Consider the following 14,665-nt stretch of genomic DNA (forward strand, 5'->3'; position numbering starts at 1 on the left):
CTAAAAAAGGGTTTTTTTTTGTGGAAAAAGGTTATTTGTTACCTGACATTTGCAGAACAACACGTGGAGTTTGCTTCAAAGCTGTTGAGCTTGGTGTTGTTTCTGTGAGGGAGCACCTTGTCACACTGGTCAGCACTTTATGCTTGGGAAGCATTTCTCTACCTCTTCCTGAAGAGAGAGGCATCAAAATATTTCAATCCAGTGTGGAGGCATGTGGATCTTTAAAAATAGATTTAGAAGAATGATATTTTCCTCTCCTGGGAGGTCTTTGTTTAGCCAGCACAGCCTGCAAATCCTTCTGCTCAACCAGCTACAAGATGTAGAGTGTTGATTTCATTCTTTTGGGTAAAAGAGAGCTGGAATTATGTCTCATTTATTACCCACACCAGGGTGTTTTTTTGCCAGAAGTGGTGCTGCTGCTCAGGGTTTGGCTAGCTGACTATCTATAGCAAAGTCTTCCCAAAAAAATGGCATGAAAAGTAGGTTAATTAAACTGCTCAGCCTCCTTAATTCTAACAGCCTGAGTGACTTCCAGCCTGTGAGCAACACAACTGTCTGGCCCTTTGTGAGGGAACTGAGACTCCTCTAAATAATCACTGATCTCCTGATGGTTTAGGAGTGGAGTTTCCACTTTTTTGGTGTTTTTTTCCTCTCTTAAGTTTACCCACTGTGGTTACTTTGCTTTCAAGGCAACCTAACATAACAAACCAGAGCTCTCTTCACAGTCCTTGAAACTCTGTTCTCCAGCAGCTGCCTTTTTGGCATGTTTGTTGCTTCTCCAGCTGTTTTCCACTCCTCTGGAGCCTTCTGAAAGCTCACCTGGCAATCTCAACCTTTCCCCAAGGGGCTCAACAGAGGAGAAAGGAGCAGGAAGACTAAACATCACCAGCAACTTCTGGCTCTCTGGGGGAGGGGAGTTCAAAGTGGTGTGGAGTTACCCTATGGGGCAGGTTCAGCTTGGTACACAAACTTTCCATCCTTGCTGATTGTTATAAAGTGGAAACCAGAGAAATAAACATTCTGTGTGCTTGAGAAACAAACTGAGAAACAGATGGTGGCATTATGTGGTGGTTTCCAGCATGTCCTGCTTCATAGGAACTGATTCCAATGTTCCTTCTCATGATTTTTTAATCCTTAAGCTCAACACAGCATTGTTTACATTTTCTGTGTTGCTTCTTCTGCTGTTTTAATAAACTCTCTGTATTTTTTGTGGGTTTAACTAATAAATGTTTAACTTTTCTAGCAAGCAAGTTCTAGGTGGTGCCTCTGGGACATAAAACACTGCTCCTTGTCCCCCAGGGAAGAGTCCTGGTGAGCTTCCTCTCCTCTCCAAGCCTTGTTTAAACAGCTCAGCTCTGGGTGACTGCCTTGTCTGCTGCTGTCCCTTTGCAGGTCCTGTCAGATGAGGAGAAGAGGAAGCAGTATGATGCCTATGGTGAGGAGGGCTTGAAGGATGGGCACCAGAGCTCCCACGGAGACATCTTCTCACAGTAAGGAGATTTTGCCACTTTGGGCTGTTCTGCACTTGGGGCTCCAATTCTCTGATGCTCATGGGCAGGTTTGATGGGGGGTAAATTCTCTGTGAAGGTCTTTTAGCCCAGTCTGGAGGTACTGATCTGAAATGACAGTTGAGAATTGGAAGGAACAGGTTTTTGGGGAGTAGGAAACAGGGTTAACTTCCCACGTGGGCAGCTCTTGCTCTCTTGGCAAGCTGTGTCACCACTGTGGGTGATTTGTGAGGTGCTGCAGCTGCATTAAACATGTAGGAACTTTCTTGAGTTCCCTGGGAGGTGGCTGATATTCAACCTGCTGTCACAGGCCACCTCTGCCCTTGTTATGTTGCCAAATAATGCTGTAATGACTTTCAGAGCAGCTCTAGAACTATTTGGATCATTAAAACCTGAAGGCACTTGCATGTTGCTGAGGCAGAACCTGATTTTAAAGCCCCTTTGGTCCTGCTAGGCATAAACTTATTAAACCAATTCCTGAAGCTGCTCATTTTGTGTCTTCTCCTCACACCATCAGGTCTGTTTTGAGGAGGAATATGTAAACTTGAGAGGAAGTTTTTTTCTTCTCATCCCCCTTGTCCTCAAAGTGCTGAAAACCAACCTTGGTAGCATTGCAGTGCAAGAGGTGGAGTGTTCCTCAGCTTCCACCTTGTGCTGATGGCAGCTGAGCAGCAGTGCAGCATGAAGAAGACTTCCCTTAAGCAGTGGTCAGGTTTTGAGGTGTTATCTCCTGCTCCAAACCTTGTTTTCTTTAGTACAGAAGACTCTTCCACAGTAAGTGCTTTGTTTGAAGGCATTATCTCCTCTCCTGGAGGAGCAAAAAGAGGTCTCTGAGTTCACCAGGGTCATTTTACACTGTGAGGAGAGGGTTTTCTCTAGGGGGCTAGAATTATTTGCCACGGAGCACCATCAGAGCCTCAACTGATGAGAATTTCACCCTGAACTAATGGATGTGCTTTACACTCCAGCTTTTTTGGGGACTTTGGGTTCATGTTTGGAGGGAACCCTCGGCAGCAAGACAGGAACATCCCCCGAGGCAGTGACATCATCGTGGACCTGGAGGTGACACTGGAGGAGGTGTATTCAGGGAACTTTGTAGAGGTAAGTTTGCCTGTCAGTCTCTCCAGAGATACCTGGCTTGGTTGCTGCTCAGAATATCTGCTCCCAAAGAACTGAAATAAAGACTTGTCTTCTCAATATCTGGCAGGATGTTGGGATGGTATTTGCTAGAGGTTAACTGAAGAAACAACACATTTATTCACCTCTGCCCTCTGAATCTCTCTGTAAAGGGATGGTTCTTGTGACAATAGCTTGTTTGTTGGCTGTTGGGGACTAGCTGTAGCTGGTTTTTAATTGCAGTAGCCCAGTTGGAAAAGGTCTAAGTGGTCTCCCTCTAGAACTGAGTGATATTTGAGTCCCTTCCTAAGCCTTCCATTCATTTTGCAATTCTTGCAAAAACCACGTTGAGGGTTTGTTCCTAGCCTCTTAATACAACCAACCACATCACTGCAGATGTCAGGATTCCTTATCTGGCCAATGTATGGGTGGCCTTTTTGGGGAACCCAGGAGTGTTGGGCTGTGTGCTGGTATCAACCTGTCCCTCCCTCCCTCCCTGCAGGTTGTCAGGAACAAGCCAGTGGCCAGACAGGCACCTGGCAAAAGGAAATGCAACTGCAGGCAGGAGATGAGGACCACCCAGCTGGGTCCTGGACGTTTCCAGATGACTCAAGAAGTTGTTTGTGATGAATGTCCAAATGTCAAGTAAGTTTTTATGCTCTTACACTGCTCTGTGGATGGTTATTCCAAACCTACCACTAGATGGAGAAAAGTCCCCGGGCTACCAGTGAGACCTGGGGAATTGGGGAAAAAACTTCACACAGGTTTCTCATCTCCAAGGCACCAGTCTTTATTCTTAGAGATGACCAGTTCTATTACATGCAGAGCTCCCCAATTAGCTCTTATTCCTTCAAGAGTCACTGGGACTAGAGTGGAAGTTTCACAACTAGCTCTGAATAAACAAATCTGCTTCCAGCTGGGAGCAGCTGGCCATGGACCCACATGCTGACTGGGCATTTAGGAGCTTCACTGTGCTTCCTCTGCTAGCAGCACTTGCCCTCCAGTTTCAGAGGTGAAGGAAGGAGTGTGGGGTGACTTCTGGAGCAGACTCATTGCCTCAGGAAGAGAAGCAGGAGTGGAAACAGTGTGTGCTTGCTCTTCCCCTCTACAGGCTCGTGAATGAGGAGAGGACACTAGAAGTGGAGATTGAGCCTGGTGTGAGGGATGGCATGGAGTATCCCTTCATTGGAGAAGGTAGGGGTGTGGGCACCATGCTGCTGTCACCTTGTGACTTGCTCCTTTCCCATTATGCAAGGCTGTGAGTGTCCAAGCCCTGGGTGACTGCTGAACAGATGTGGTTTTAAATGCCATGCTGCTAATATCCAGGAGTCCCACTCCCTTTGCTGAGGCTGGGGGTGCACACACACAAAAAAAAGCTCTAAATCTGATGGTTTAGATAACTTTTGACTAGGAGTGTCTGTTGAAGGCAGACAAGTCTTCCAGAGCAGCAGAGAGGTGTGAGCTCACTGAGGCAGCGCTCAGTCCTGGGCTCTCTGATAGCAGCTGTGTGTTAGCAGGGTTTTGGTCATGTAAAGATCAACCAGTTGTTGTTTTTCTTTAACACCTGAGCTGTAAATCTCTGGTGTGTTCAGTGTGCCTCTTGTTTCTTCAGTTGTTACTGAGTAGCTCCTTCTGAACAGAGCTTTTCCCTCTTTTTGGCAGGGGAGCCCCACGTGGATGGGGAGCCAGGGGATCTGCGCTTCCGAATAAAGGTTCTTAAGTGAGTAACTGCCCTGGGTAGAGCCCTTTTTTTGGTTATAGGATCAGGATGGGTTGGGTTGGAAGGAATCCTAAAGATCATCTAGTTCCAATCTCCCTGCCATGGGCAGGAACAGCTCCCACTGGCCTTGAACACCTCCAGGGATGGGGCATCTAAAACTCTTGGCAACCTGTCTTAGTGTCTCACCACCTTCACAGTGAAGAGTTTCTTCCTAACATCTAATCTAACTGTACCCTCTTTCAGTTTAAAACCATTTACCCCACATCCTATCACTACACTCCCTGATAAAGGATCCCTCCATATCTTCACCCCTCTTTAAGGCTGCTACAAGGTCTCCCCAGAGCCTTCTTTGCTCCAGGCTGAACAACCCCAACTCTCTTGGCCTGCCCTCATAGGGGATTTGGTTTTTCACCCACCAGCACCCTCAAGTCCTTCTCTACAGAGCTGATCTCAATCCACTCATCAAGGAGTTACTCTAAAGGAAGCTGGCAAACAGTTTTCTAGCCAGTGTTGCCAGCTTGGCTAGCATGTAGCTTGCCCTTCAGCAGAGCTGGTGCAGCCAGGGCTCTGGTACTCAGAGCTGCACAGGATGCTCAACCCAGATGATGCTGGAGCAGCTGGATTGCCCACTGTCAAGATCATTCCAGTTCTGTTTTGTTTGGCTTGAATCCTGGCGTGTCTTAGTAGCTCCTGTGTGAATCAGATGAAATAGCTCCTTTTTCCATAAATATTCTATCCTCCCTATTGTAAGGAGATGCACTGAGAAGGTTGTTGTGTGAGTCACAACTTCTTGCCACGCCTCACCACTCAACTGCCCTAGAAATAGAAAAGTTATTAGGAGTCTATATCTCACACAGGAAAATAAAGCTGAATTTCATTTATTCTTCCACTTCCTCTCCAATTTGTGAGTTCTCCAAATGCATTAATAGAGGGAAGGAAACTAGAGGACCTATTTCCCCTAGGGGGGAGGGAAGGAGAAAAGCTCCAATGTCTCTTTACTTCCACAGGCACCCAGTCTTTGAAAGGAGAGGAGATGACTTGTATACAAACGTGACAATCTCGCTGGTCGAGGCACTGACAGGGTTTGAAATGGATATTGCCCACTTGGATGGGCACAAGGTGAGGCAACAGTTGGCTTTAATGCTGTGTGGGGTCAAAATCTAGCTGTGTGGGGTCAAAATCTAGCTGTGTGGGGACAAAATCTATCTGTGTGGGGTTTCCTGTGCTGAGGATTATCTTGCTGGGGGCCTGTGGGGTTTATACAGGATCCCCTCTGGTAGAGCTTTCCAGACCAATTCCAAGAAAGCTAAAACACACCCTGGGCAAGGGGTGGGTTGTGTGGGTCCAGGTTGTCACAGCAGTTCCTCTGTGTCTTGGAAAGGTTTTTGAAGTCCCACCCCTAGAGGACACTAATAATGCTCTGAACTTTTGTTTCTAGGTTCACGTTGCTCGGGATAAAATCACCAAACCCGGCGCCAAACTCTGGAAGAAAGGAGAAGGTCTTCCAAATTTTGATAACAATAATATCAAAGGCTCACTAATAATAACATTTGATGTGGAGTTCCCCAAAGAGCAGCTGACAAACGAGCAGCGGGAAGGTGGGTGTTGAGAAGCTCTGGCCTGGCACAGGCCTCTCCCCAAAGCTGGCACCAAAGTGAACCACTGTGGGCTGGAGAAGTCAGGAGGGGCTCTCCCTGTAGCCCCTTGTGTGACATAACACAGTTGGCTGATGCCCTGAGCTGAGTTTCCATTTCCTTTGGAAGCCAGTGAGTTTGGCTGCTGGAGTTGCAAGGGACCAGAGGAGGTTGGGATGTGCTGCACTTGGCAGGTTTGCAGGGGCTTTGTTTTGTAGCTGCCCATCTGTCTGAACCAAAAGACTTTGCTGGGCTGAGCCTCTCTCTCTGCTTGGCTTCTGCTGGAGAGGGTTCACAAGGAGTTTTTCCACCCTCTGCTTCTGCTTTCTTGGAGGTAAGACTTGTGACAACCCCTCCACTGCCACGGGTAAAGAGTGTCATGCAGCCTCAGGAGAAGGATTGTTCCTCTCTGCACCATCTACCCTAAAAGCTTTGTGGCTGTATGGGGAACAAGGGTGCAGTGCAGCTCTTTTGTAGGAGAGATGTGTTTGGCAGCTTCAGTGCTCAAATGGAAACTTGATGAACGATGTAGAAATCCTAAAATGGGCAGCAGGGGAAATATTTGGCTTCTAGCTGGAAATTCCTCTTTGCTTCAGCAGCCTCTGGGGTAGGTTCTGCTGCTCTGCATGGGGCATTGGGGTAGGCACCCAAGGCCTCATCCTCTGCTACAGGGCAAAGAAATTCCTGGCAAAAACCAGTGCAGCTCTTCAGAACATCCCCATCCCCAGAACTTCTTCCTGCTGGTCAGGGCTGTCATACTTTCTTCTTCAAGTGCCTTTTTAGTGCCTTTCTGGCAGCTGTCCTGGTAGAATGAGGCAAATATGCAACTTTCCTGGACTCCTCAAGCTTGTAGAGGGAAGCCAAGCCCTGGGTGGGCTTTTCTCAGCCCTGCAGCACTTACATCTTCTTGGACAGCACTCTGCTACTTGGAGCCCCTTTGGCAGCTGCAGCTTCAGGGTTGACTGATGTTCTTGTGGCTCTTTCTGCAGCTGTTTGAGCTGTGAGGTCAGTGCCTCTGGGCTGTGCTTTGAGTAAACCTGTCTTGTGTTTTGGGCCCCTGTGCTTTCCCAAAGAGCACTTAACAGAAGCCTCTGTTGGTCAAAACTGATCACAGATTTTTAGGGATAGGCCAGGAACAGAGAGATGGTGACATGAGTGTCTTCAGGTGGTGGAGCTTTGAGTGTTTCCCTCTCTCCTAAAGTTGTTCCATGCTTCTCAGGTGAAGGTGAGTGGGCAGCCAGATGCATTTTTGTGTGGTAGAATATCTCCAAACACCCAGTGATTTAAGGAATTTTATGAGGGAACAGGTCTGTTGCTGTTGTGGGGCAGCAGTTCAGTGTACACATTGAAAGGAAGACTGTAGGCTTCAGAATTCAAAACATCCCTTTCTACTTATTGTTGGCAGTTGTCCTAATTTCTTCTCTCCTAACCATGTGGACCATTCCTGGGGCAGTTCAGAAGATACTCTGGCTGTGAGAGCACCACTTTGTGGGTTATATTGGGGGAAAAAAAATAAATCCTGAGGTGCAGGAGCACCAAAGATCAGGATTCCTGGCTGGAATTCTGGATTGAACATCAAACACACCTTGAAATACCATGTGCACTGGTGAGAGTATCCTTCAGGCCAGCAGGCAGCTGCCTAGAGCTAGCTAGCAGGCAGCAAGGCAGGGGAATGGTGTCCATCCCACTGTTTTCAGAACTACCAGAACACACCTTTCTCCAACAATGTCCTTCTTTGAAGGCACATCCTCTCACCTACTGGCCAGGAAGTGGCTCTGAGCCTCCTTTGGCTGTGGTTGGGGAGTGAACTTGCCTTGCACTCTCTCAGGGAATGATTTGTCCTTGGTGATTACTGGCTCCTGGACAGAGGTTTGCTTTCCCTTGCTGTTGAGGATGTTTCTGAATGTGGAAAAGAGTTCAGGTTTCTCTGGCCAGCAAGCATGAATAGTTCTTGCCTGGCAGAGAGCCATCTCTCTTCCAGTTACTACTTCCAGGACAGTTTTCCAGTATTTAAACAGAGCTACTTTGACTCTTCCAGAGAAAATTACTCTTCTGAAAGGCCAGTATTATTTGCAGTCAGAGTGATTTAAGAGTAGCCAAGCAGGATGAGTTTTGCAGGGAGAGACACTCTTCTAGCTGGGATTTCCTGAAGAAGGACTTGCAGGTTGGGGTTTCTTTTTTTCTGTCCAAGTCAATTGATGGATATAATTACTGATCCTCCACCTCCATGCTTATGGACCTCACTTAAACTACCACAGCTATTTTCTGACCTGCTGGGGTGTCCTGCTGCACATCTTTGCACATCTCTGGCTTCAGGGGAGCAGCAGAGCCAGCTTATTTGAAAGTCACTCATGGTTTGAGGTGTTTTCCTCTCTGGTTTGGGCTCTGACTGCCCTTCCTCCAGCTCAGTGTTTTCTGGTGTTGGTCACCAGAGGTGCTGCCTCACCCCCAGGGCAAGTGGGGGAGTCCTGCAGTGTGTGACCAGGCTGACTTGAAAGAGGGAGTCCCCCCTTCCAGTTATCTCTGGAAAAAAAGTGTGACACATCCATTCTTGCCAGTCAGCTTCCTCTGTTTCATGCAGACTTGCCCTTTATGTAGCAGTGAAGTCTCCTTGAGTGGGCTAACCCTAGAGAGGAGCTATTTTGGTTTGAAGGGTTGGCTTCCTCCTCTCTTATCCTGCTCTGGTGAGGATTGGGTATTGGCAGGATCCTCAGAGCAGCCTTTCAAGTGTTTTATCAGCTGGGCTTTCAGGGGAAGATGGTATTTGGAGAGTCATCTGGCTCCTTTAAAACAGGTTTCAATAGAAGTAAGATTTTTCAGGCCTTCAATAGGATATTTAAGCCACAGATAAGGAGTTTGCTTCCCTCATTTCCCTTCAGGGACTACTTCTAGTGGACACTACTCCCAAGGAATGGTGAAGGAGCAGGAGAAAACCTCACCTTTGGGTTTGGGGAGTGGGGGGATTGACACTTTGGGTGCAGCAACACTTTTCCTTTCTCTTGCAGGTCTCAAGCAGCTGTTGAAACAAGGATCAGTGCAGAAGGTGTACAACGGGTTGCAGGGCTATTGATGTGTGGGGGGAAGAAAAAAAACCTGGGACTTGACTGAAAATGAGAAGTCAGATTTGTTTGCAGTCTTTTTCTCCTGCCCACTGTAGGATGGAAAAGAGGGGAGGGTGGGGCAATTTTGAGGTAGAGATGATGTTTTTCTTTTGTAAAAAGGTGGAAGTGCTCAGAGGAGCTGGGGAAAATATTGCCCTTTTCAGGACATAACTGGTGCTGCCTATCCTGTTCCAAATCCTGGAACAACAAAGAGACTCCTTGAACAGAGGGGTAAAAAAAAAAAGGGTGGGAGAAGACATTTTAAATTCCACACAGATCAAAATTCCTGGTTTTTAAATATATTTTGATGTGACTTTTGACCATCTCAACGTATTTTCCTAGCTTCTGCTTTTTATGTCCTTTGTGTTGCTCTCCTGAGTTTCTGTTTTGGGGTTTTATTTTTAATCCCAGCTCTTCCTCTCTGAGTCCAGAGTGTTGTATTGCTTCAGAGTCTGTGTTTCTGGGGTGGGAGTAGAGGTGCTGTTGGGAGTTGGACAGGCAGGAGAGCCTTTACAGGCTAAGTTAGGCCCCACATACAGTTGGGGAAGCAAAGGAAAAGAGTCTTTTAAGTCTCCCATGGACTCTTTATCAAGCAGTCTTATTGTCCCAGAAGTTCATGCTTGGTTTTACATTGGAAGTTGCAACATCTTAGCAAAGACTCCTTAGGCTTGCACAGGGGGATTTGGGAAAACACCAGGAATGGCTCCTCGTGGGGCAGGGTTCTTCCTCCTTGCCCTCCAAATGTAACCCACAGCTCGTCTGGAGAAGTTCACTGACCTCCTGCACTCTATCCTCTGTGAGGACGGGTGAAGCTAAGAGCACAGAAATAAAGATGTTTCCTTTGGAATGGCAAAAACTTCCTGCTCCTGTGTTTCAACAGCCTGTAGCCTGGGACAGCTGGGAGTTGTTGGACTGACAAGGGATGGTCCCTTCAGTGCTCTATGCTGTAAAGGGTGAAACTACAGCTGCTAATACCCAAAAACCTTTGAACTGAGGGCCTGACGTGGAGGCACCTGTCCTGCTCTGGTTTTTGTCTTGAAGACCCTGCTACTTCAAACGTGCCCATCACAGAGACTTGTCTTCACATCTTCTTCAGGAGGGGTAGCTGAACTTCTCAGAGGTGCCCAGGTCAGATTTATGCCAAGGTTGTAGGCAGCAAAGAGAAAGGAGTGAGTTGTTCATGTAGGGGAGTGTTCTGCTCCATCCCCCTGGGCTCTTGGGTGCTGTAAGTGGGATCCTTGCAGCTCCTGCCTCACACCTCCCCTGCCTGGCAAGGGGATGGCATCTTTTTCTCTGTCTACATGGAAAAGTTTGCTGGGGAGCAGCAGCAGGAGACTCAAGGTGGTTTGCTTTTGGTTTTTGTTTGTTTCTCTTGGATGTGAGCTTCCCATGGCTCTGATCTGAGCTGGGAGAGGTGGAGAGCAGCTCTGGCCCAGCCCTTGGTGGAGCCACATCCCACCCAGCCCCTAACACTCCAGCAGGAGCTGACGCAGGGGAAGCAGCATCACCAGGAAGGTTTCCTGTTGGATCATCTCTACGTTTGCCTTGGCAGAGCAAAGTGGGGGTTTTGGGAACATCTGAGAGGTGGGGACAAGACCAACCCAGGATGCCAAACCCTCCATCTCCATGCTCATCTTCCTCAAAAATCTGTAAACACAAGCTGTTCATCCCAGCTGAGGGTGCTCCGTTGTGTGGCTGGACCTTTGACAAGCAGCTCTTTCCAAGTTTTCCAAGCTTCCAGTGCTCACCTGTAGCAATAAAATCAAAAAGCTGGGACCTCCCACTGAAGTCTGAACCTCCTCACAGGATTAGGTGGTGTCACCCTTCCTACTTGCACCTCTGGCAGCGGGCAGTGCATTTATTTCAGGCCTGAGTACTTGCTCCTGCTGCTGCTTTTCCTTCCCCTGCTAATTCTTTTCCTTCCTGTGGTTGGGTCAGGGTTGTTATTTTTTCATTGTGGCTCTGTGCTCCTGAGAGGCCAGTGCTGTGTAGAACAGCAACAATAGCTGCAAAGCCCCACCTTTTACAAGGGTGAGAAGAAAAATGGGAAAGAAAGACCCAAATTATTCTAAGCATCCCTGCTTCCTTCCACTTTGCTTTTCCCACTTCTGCTGTGTGTGTGCAGAGCTAGGGGGGGTCTCTGCCTTCCCCTCCTTCAAAGCTTCCAGGCTTTCCATGTTTTCTCTGCTTGCCACAGTCTGGCTCAGGCATTTCCACTCGTTTGGGTCTGCCTGAAGAAAGTTGTGCTGCTTCTAGGGCTGCAAGGAGGTGTTTGTCCTCCAAGGGCTGAAAGAAAGCCCCAAATCATTCTAAGCACCCCTGCTTCCTTCCACTCTGCTTTTCCCACCTCTGCTCTGTGTGTGCAGAGCTGGGGAGGGGGTCTCTGCCTTCCCCTCCTTCAAAGCTTCCAGGCTTTCCATGTTTTCTCTGCTTGCCACAGTCTGGCTCAGGCATTTCCACTCGTTTGGGTCTGCCTGAAGAACTTTGTGCTGCTTCTAGGGCTGCGGGGTGGTGTTTGTCCTCCAAGGGCTCCAGGGTGTCTGGCCAGGGGGAGGTGGAAGCTGCTCAGGGTCTGTGACATCCTGTGTGCCCTGTTTCAGCGACCAGACGTGAGTCATTGTGCCTGTGTGCTCCTTTAGTTCACATCCCTGCTTCTAAGGAGGCTTAGATGTTCACATCACCTCTTCTGAGTCTGAACATCCTGAAGGTGCAACCCCCTGAGCTGGGAATCTCACAGTGCACAGCCTTAATTTCCATCCCCTTTTTAAGCAGGACTGTTGGTCCCAAACTGAATCAAATTTAAAACCAGCTCATTTCTGTGTCTCCCCTTTCCCCTGAATCCTTGGACAAGTCAAGGACTGTTGAGGGTTTAGATCCAGGCATGTTGTTCCATTCTTCTAGGAAAACACTCGTCCTTGAAATGCATTTTTAGAAGCCTCTGCTGTTTTGGGGAGGGTGTGTTTAAACAAGCACATGATCCTTGCCTAGCTAAAAAGGGATCCTGAATCACATCTGAAGCAAATGCTTTTGATCACTTCTAGAAGTCTGTGTGTGTTCCTCCAAAATCCTGGTGGCCTTTTTGTCCTACATCCCTCCTTTTGGGTCCTGGGGACCCCTATGCCCTGTGAGAAGGGACTTGTCAGCACAGCCCTTTCCTCTGCCATCAGATCTTTCCACGTGGAAAGGCTACACATCCCTTCACCCCAGGGAAGCCTTCAGGTTAAAAAGCCAAATTTCTGGTGGTGCCAGAGATATCAAACATCTGTGGCTGTGACCTCTGGGCGACTTGAGAAGAACAGAGCACAGGCAGCAAGTGTATGAGGAATGTCTACAGGGGTAATCCCTTCTTCCTTCCAGCCTCAAATCTGGTGCTGCCCATCTTCCTGATAAGCCCTGATACCATCAGCCCTGTTTTTCATGGGGTTTTTTGATTTAGTTTGGTTTTGGTTGTGGGGTTTTTTTCCCCCTCAAGCTGTTGCCTTTCCCCTCCCCACCCAAGCAGGCACAGGAGGACCTTGCTGTAGCTTTGGGCATCTCCTGGAGCTGTCTAACCCTTTGCTCCTGGGGACAGGGCAGCAGCTGGGGCATGGAGGCAGTGATGCTGAGAGAGCAGCCAGAGGCCCCCACCCCATCTGAAGCACCCACAGGACACGGGCAAAGGACAAAACCAGTTGCTAGCAGGATGGCATCGTGTCAACTTGCTGGAACAAGGTTCAGGGCTGGGTGTCTGTGTCTTATCTCAACCCTTCCCCAAGGCAGCGATAGCAGGGGTGAGTAATGGAAACCAGGGGGTGTGGGCAAAGCAGAGCCCCACACAGTGCTTGCTTTGGAGGAGATCCTGGGTAGGGGCACTGCTTAAAGCCTCCAGAGATGTGTCTGTGGCTTTGTTCACCCTCTTGCAGAGAGAAGGGGGGGAGGAAAAAGGGGAAAACACACCAAATCCCAAGGAGCAAATGGAAAACAACTCTTGGTTGGCAGGATGTGCAGTTATGTGTTGGCGCCTGTCCCCTGCTGCGATCAAGGGTGGAAGAACACCCAAATTTGGGAGAGGATCAGCCATGGATGTAGCTAGGAGCTGCTGGGACAGATGGTGCATGCTGGGGCAGTGGGGAGGGAGCTCAGCTCGCAGGCTGGGGCTGCACCAAGCCTTGGTGGCCCTGTGACGAGGCAGTTTGAGGGGTTTGGGATGAGGAAGAGATGTTTTGGGCTTGTGATGCTAGTGCCATCACCCCTTCTTGGCCACTGTGCCTGTGTTGGGTGGAGGTGCTGGTCATCACCAGAGGTGGGGGTTGATGTCAGCTTTGGGTGTGTTGCCAGCAAGCACAGCTCAGGCTGAGGCTGTTCCTCAGCATTTTGTGGTTCCAGGGGGATCTCCCTTGCTCGGGGCAGCCTCCTCCCCTTGTGATTGCTGGTGGAGACGTGTCCAACAGCATCTTCCCAACCTCAGGGCATCACTCCCCTGGGGGACCAAGTTGCTGCAGCAGCCCCAGGGATTGCTCTGGGGAAGCACCAGCATCTTTGGACCACGCTGCAACACCTCCCTCCAACGTGCAGGCACCCAAAAGCTGCAGCAGAGCTGTGAACACAGCAACTTCTCCCCGCTCAAGAGTATTTTTATCCCCTTAATGGGGAGCAAACCTACCAAGCCTGACCTTCAGCATCAGGCTCACGGCCCTGCTGCCTGTGGTGGGGACACGATGTGCTGGGCCCACAGCAGAGCTCCCGCCAAGGGTGCTGCTCGAGCCGTGACGTCCACATGCCTCAGCCTCCTTGTTTTGGATTCTTTGACCTCTTGGCTGCCAGCTCTCTCTTGCAGAGGAGCCCACTGAAGGGTGGGAGCGCCCTGGCCCCTGCCCCAGGAGCCTGGCGGAGGCGGGGTCTGCTGGAGGGGTGGCTAAAGGCCAGGGTAATGAGATGTGGCCTTGGGGAGAGCTCGTCCTCCATCCCTCCTTAAGGACAACTGCTATGTCATCTTCCCATCCCCTTTCTCTCCTGCCTCTTTGTTTCCTGGCTTTCCCTCTGCCCTCCCTTCTCTTCTCCTCGTTCTGAGCTGCAGGGGAAGGGTATTTAGGAAGGAATGAGCTGTGAGTTAATCCAGGAAAGGTCCTTGCTGCTGTGCTGTCCCCTCTTTTGGTGGTTCAAGTCAGCTCAGGGGTCACTCCCCACCCACCCACCACCCACCACAACCCCCATTCTGTGCCCTTCCTGCCCTCAGGGCAGTGGAGACAACAAGGGTGTCCTGCTCAAAGTCTTCCTATGGGCAAAAAGGAAACGCAGCCAAGAATTTATTTTCATAATAACTGGAGTCAAAGCAGTCAAAGAGCAGTTTTTACCTCAGGTCTTGATTGCAGTAAAAAAAGGAAAAGAAAGGGGAGCAGTTTCCCACCTTGGGGTCCCCATGCCTGCCCTGCCCCTCGCCCAGCACCCCAACACTCCCCTTTGGGCAGCATCCTTATGGGAGAGTGGTGAACACATTCATCTGCTCAGAACTGTCCTGACCTCTGCATCTCATACAACGGGCAGATTCAGACTGGATGTGAGGGAGAAGTTCTTCCCCAGGAGAGTGGTGAGACCCTGGCATGGGTT

The 14,665-nt window shown here is 49.3% G+C and overlaps 1 protein-coding gene across 1 annotated transcript in view; it reads left to right on the top strand.

Moving 5' to 3' along the window:
• Nucleotides 1-9,170, top strand: part of DNAJB11 (DnaJ (Hsp40) homolog, subfamily B, member 11) — a gene marked incomplete at its 5' end in the record, with an annotated part of 10,148 nt that extends 978 nt beyond the window's left edge. Inside the window, 8 exons of the mRNA XM_008946906.1 lie at nt 1,393-1,490; nt 2,477-2,609; nt 3,127-3,269; nt 3,736-3,818; nt 4,287-4,344; nt 5,352-5,463; nt 5,783-5,942; nt 8,984-9,170. Coding sequence (XP_008945154.1) covers nt 1,393-1,490; nt 2,477-2,609; nt 3,127-3,269; nt 3,736-3,818; nt 4,287-4,344; nt 5,352-5,463; nt 5,783-5,942; nt 8,984-9,048 — 852 coding nt within the window. The remainder of the gene's footprint in view (nt 1-1,392; nt 1,491-2,476; nt 2,610-3,126; nt 3,270-3,735; nt 3,819-4,286; nt 4,345-5,351; nt 5,464-5,782; nt 5,943-8,983) is intronic.
• Between the last annotated feature and the right edge of the window lie 5,495 nt (nt 9,171-14,665).

This window comes from Merops nubicus, unplaced genomic scaffold (assembly GCF_000691845.1).
Source record: "Merops nubicus isolate BGI_N331 unplaced genomic scaffold, ASM69184v1 scaffold24480, whole genome shotgun sequence".
Lineage (NCBI taxonomy): Eukaryota > Metazoa > Chordata > Aves > Coraciiformes > Meropidae > Merops > Merops nubicus.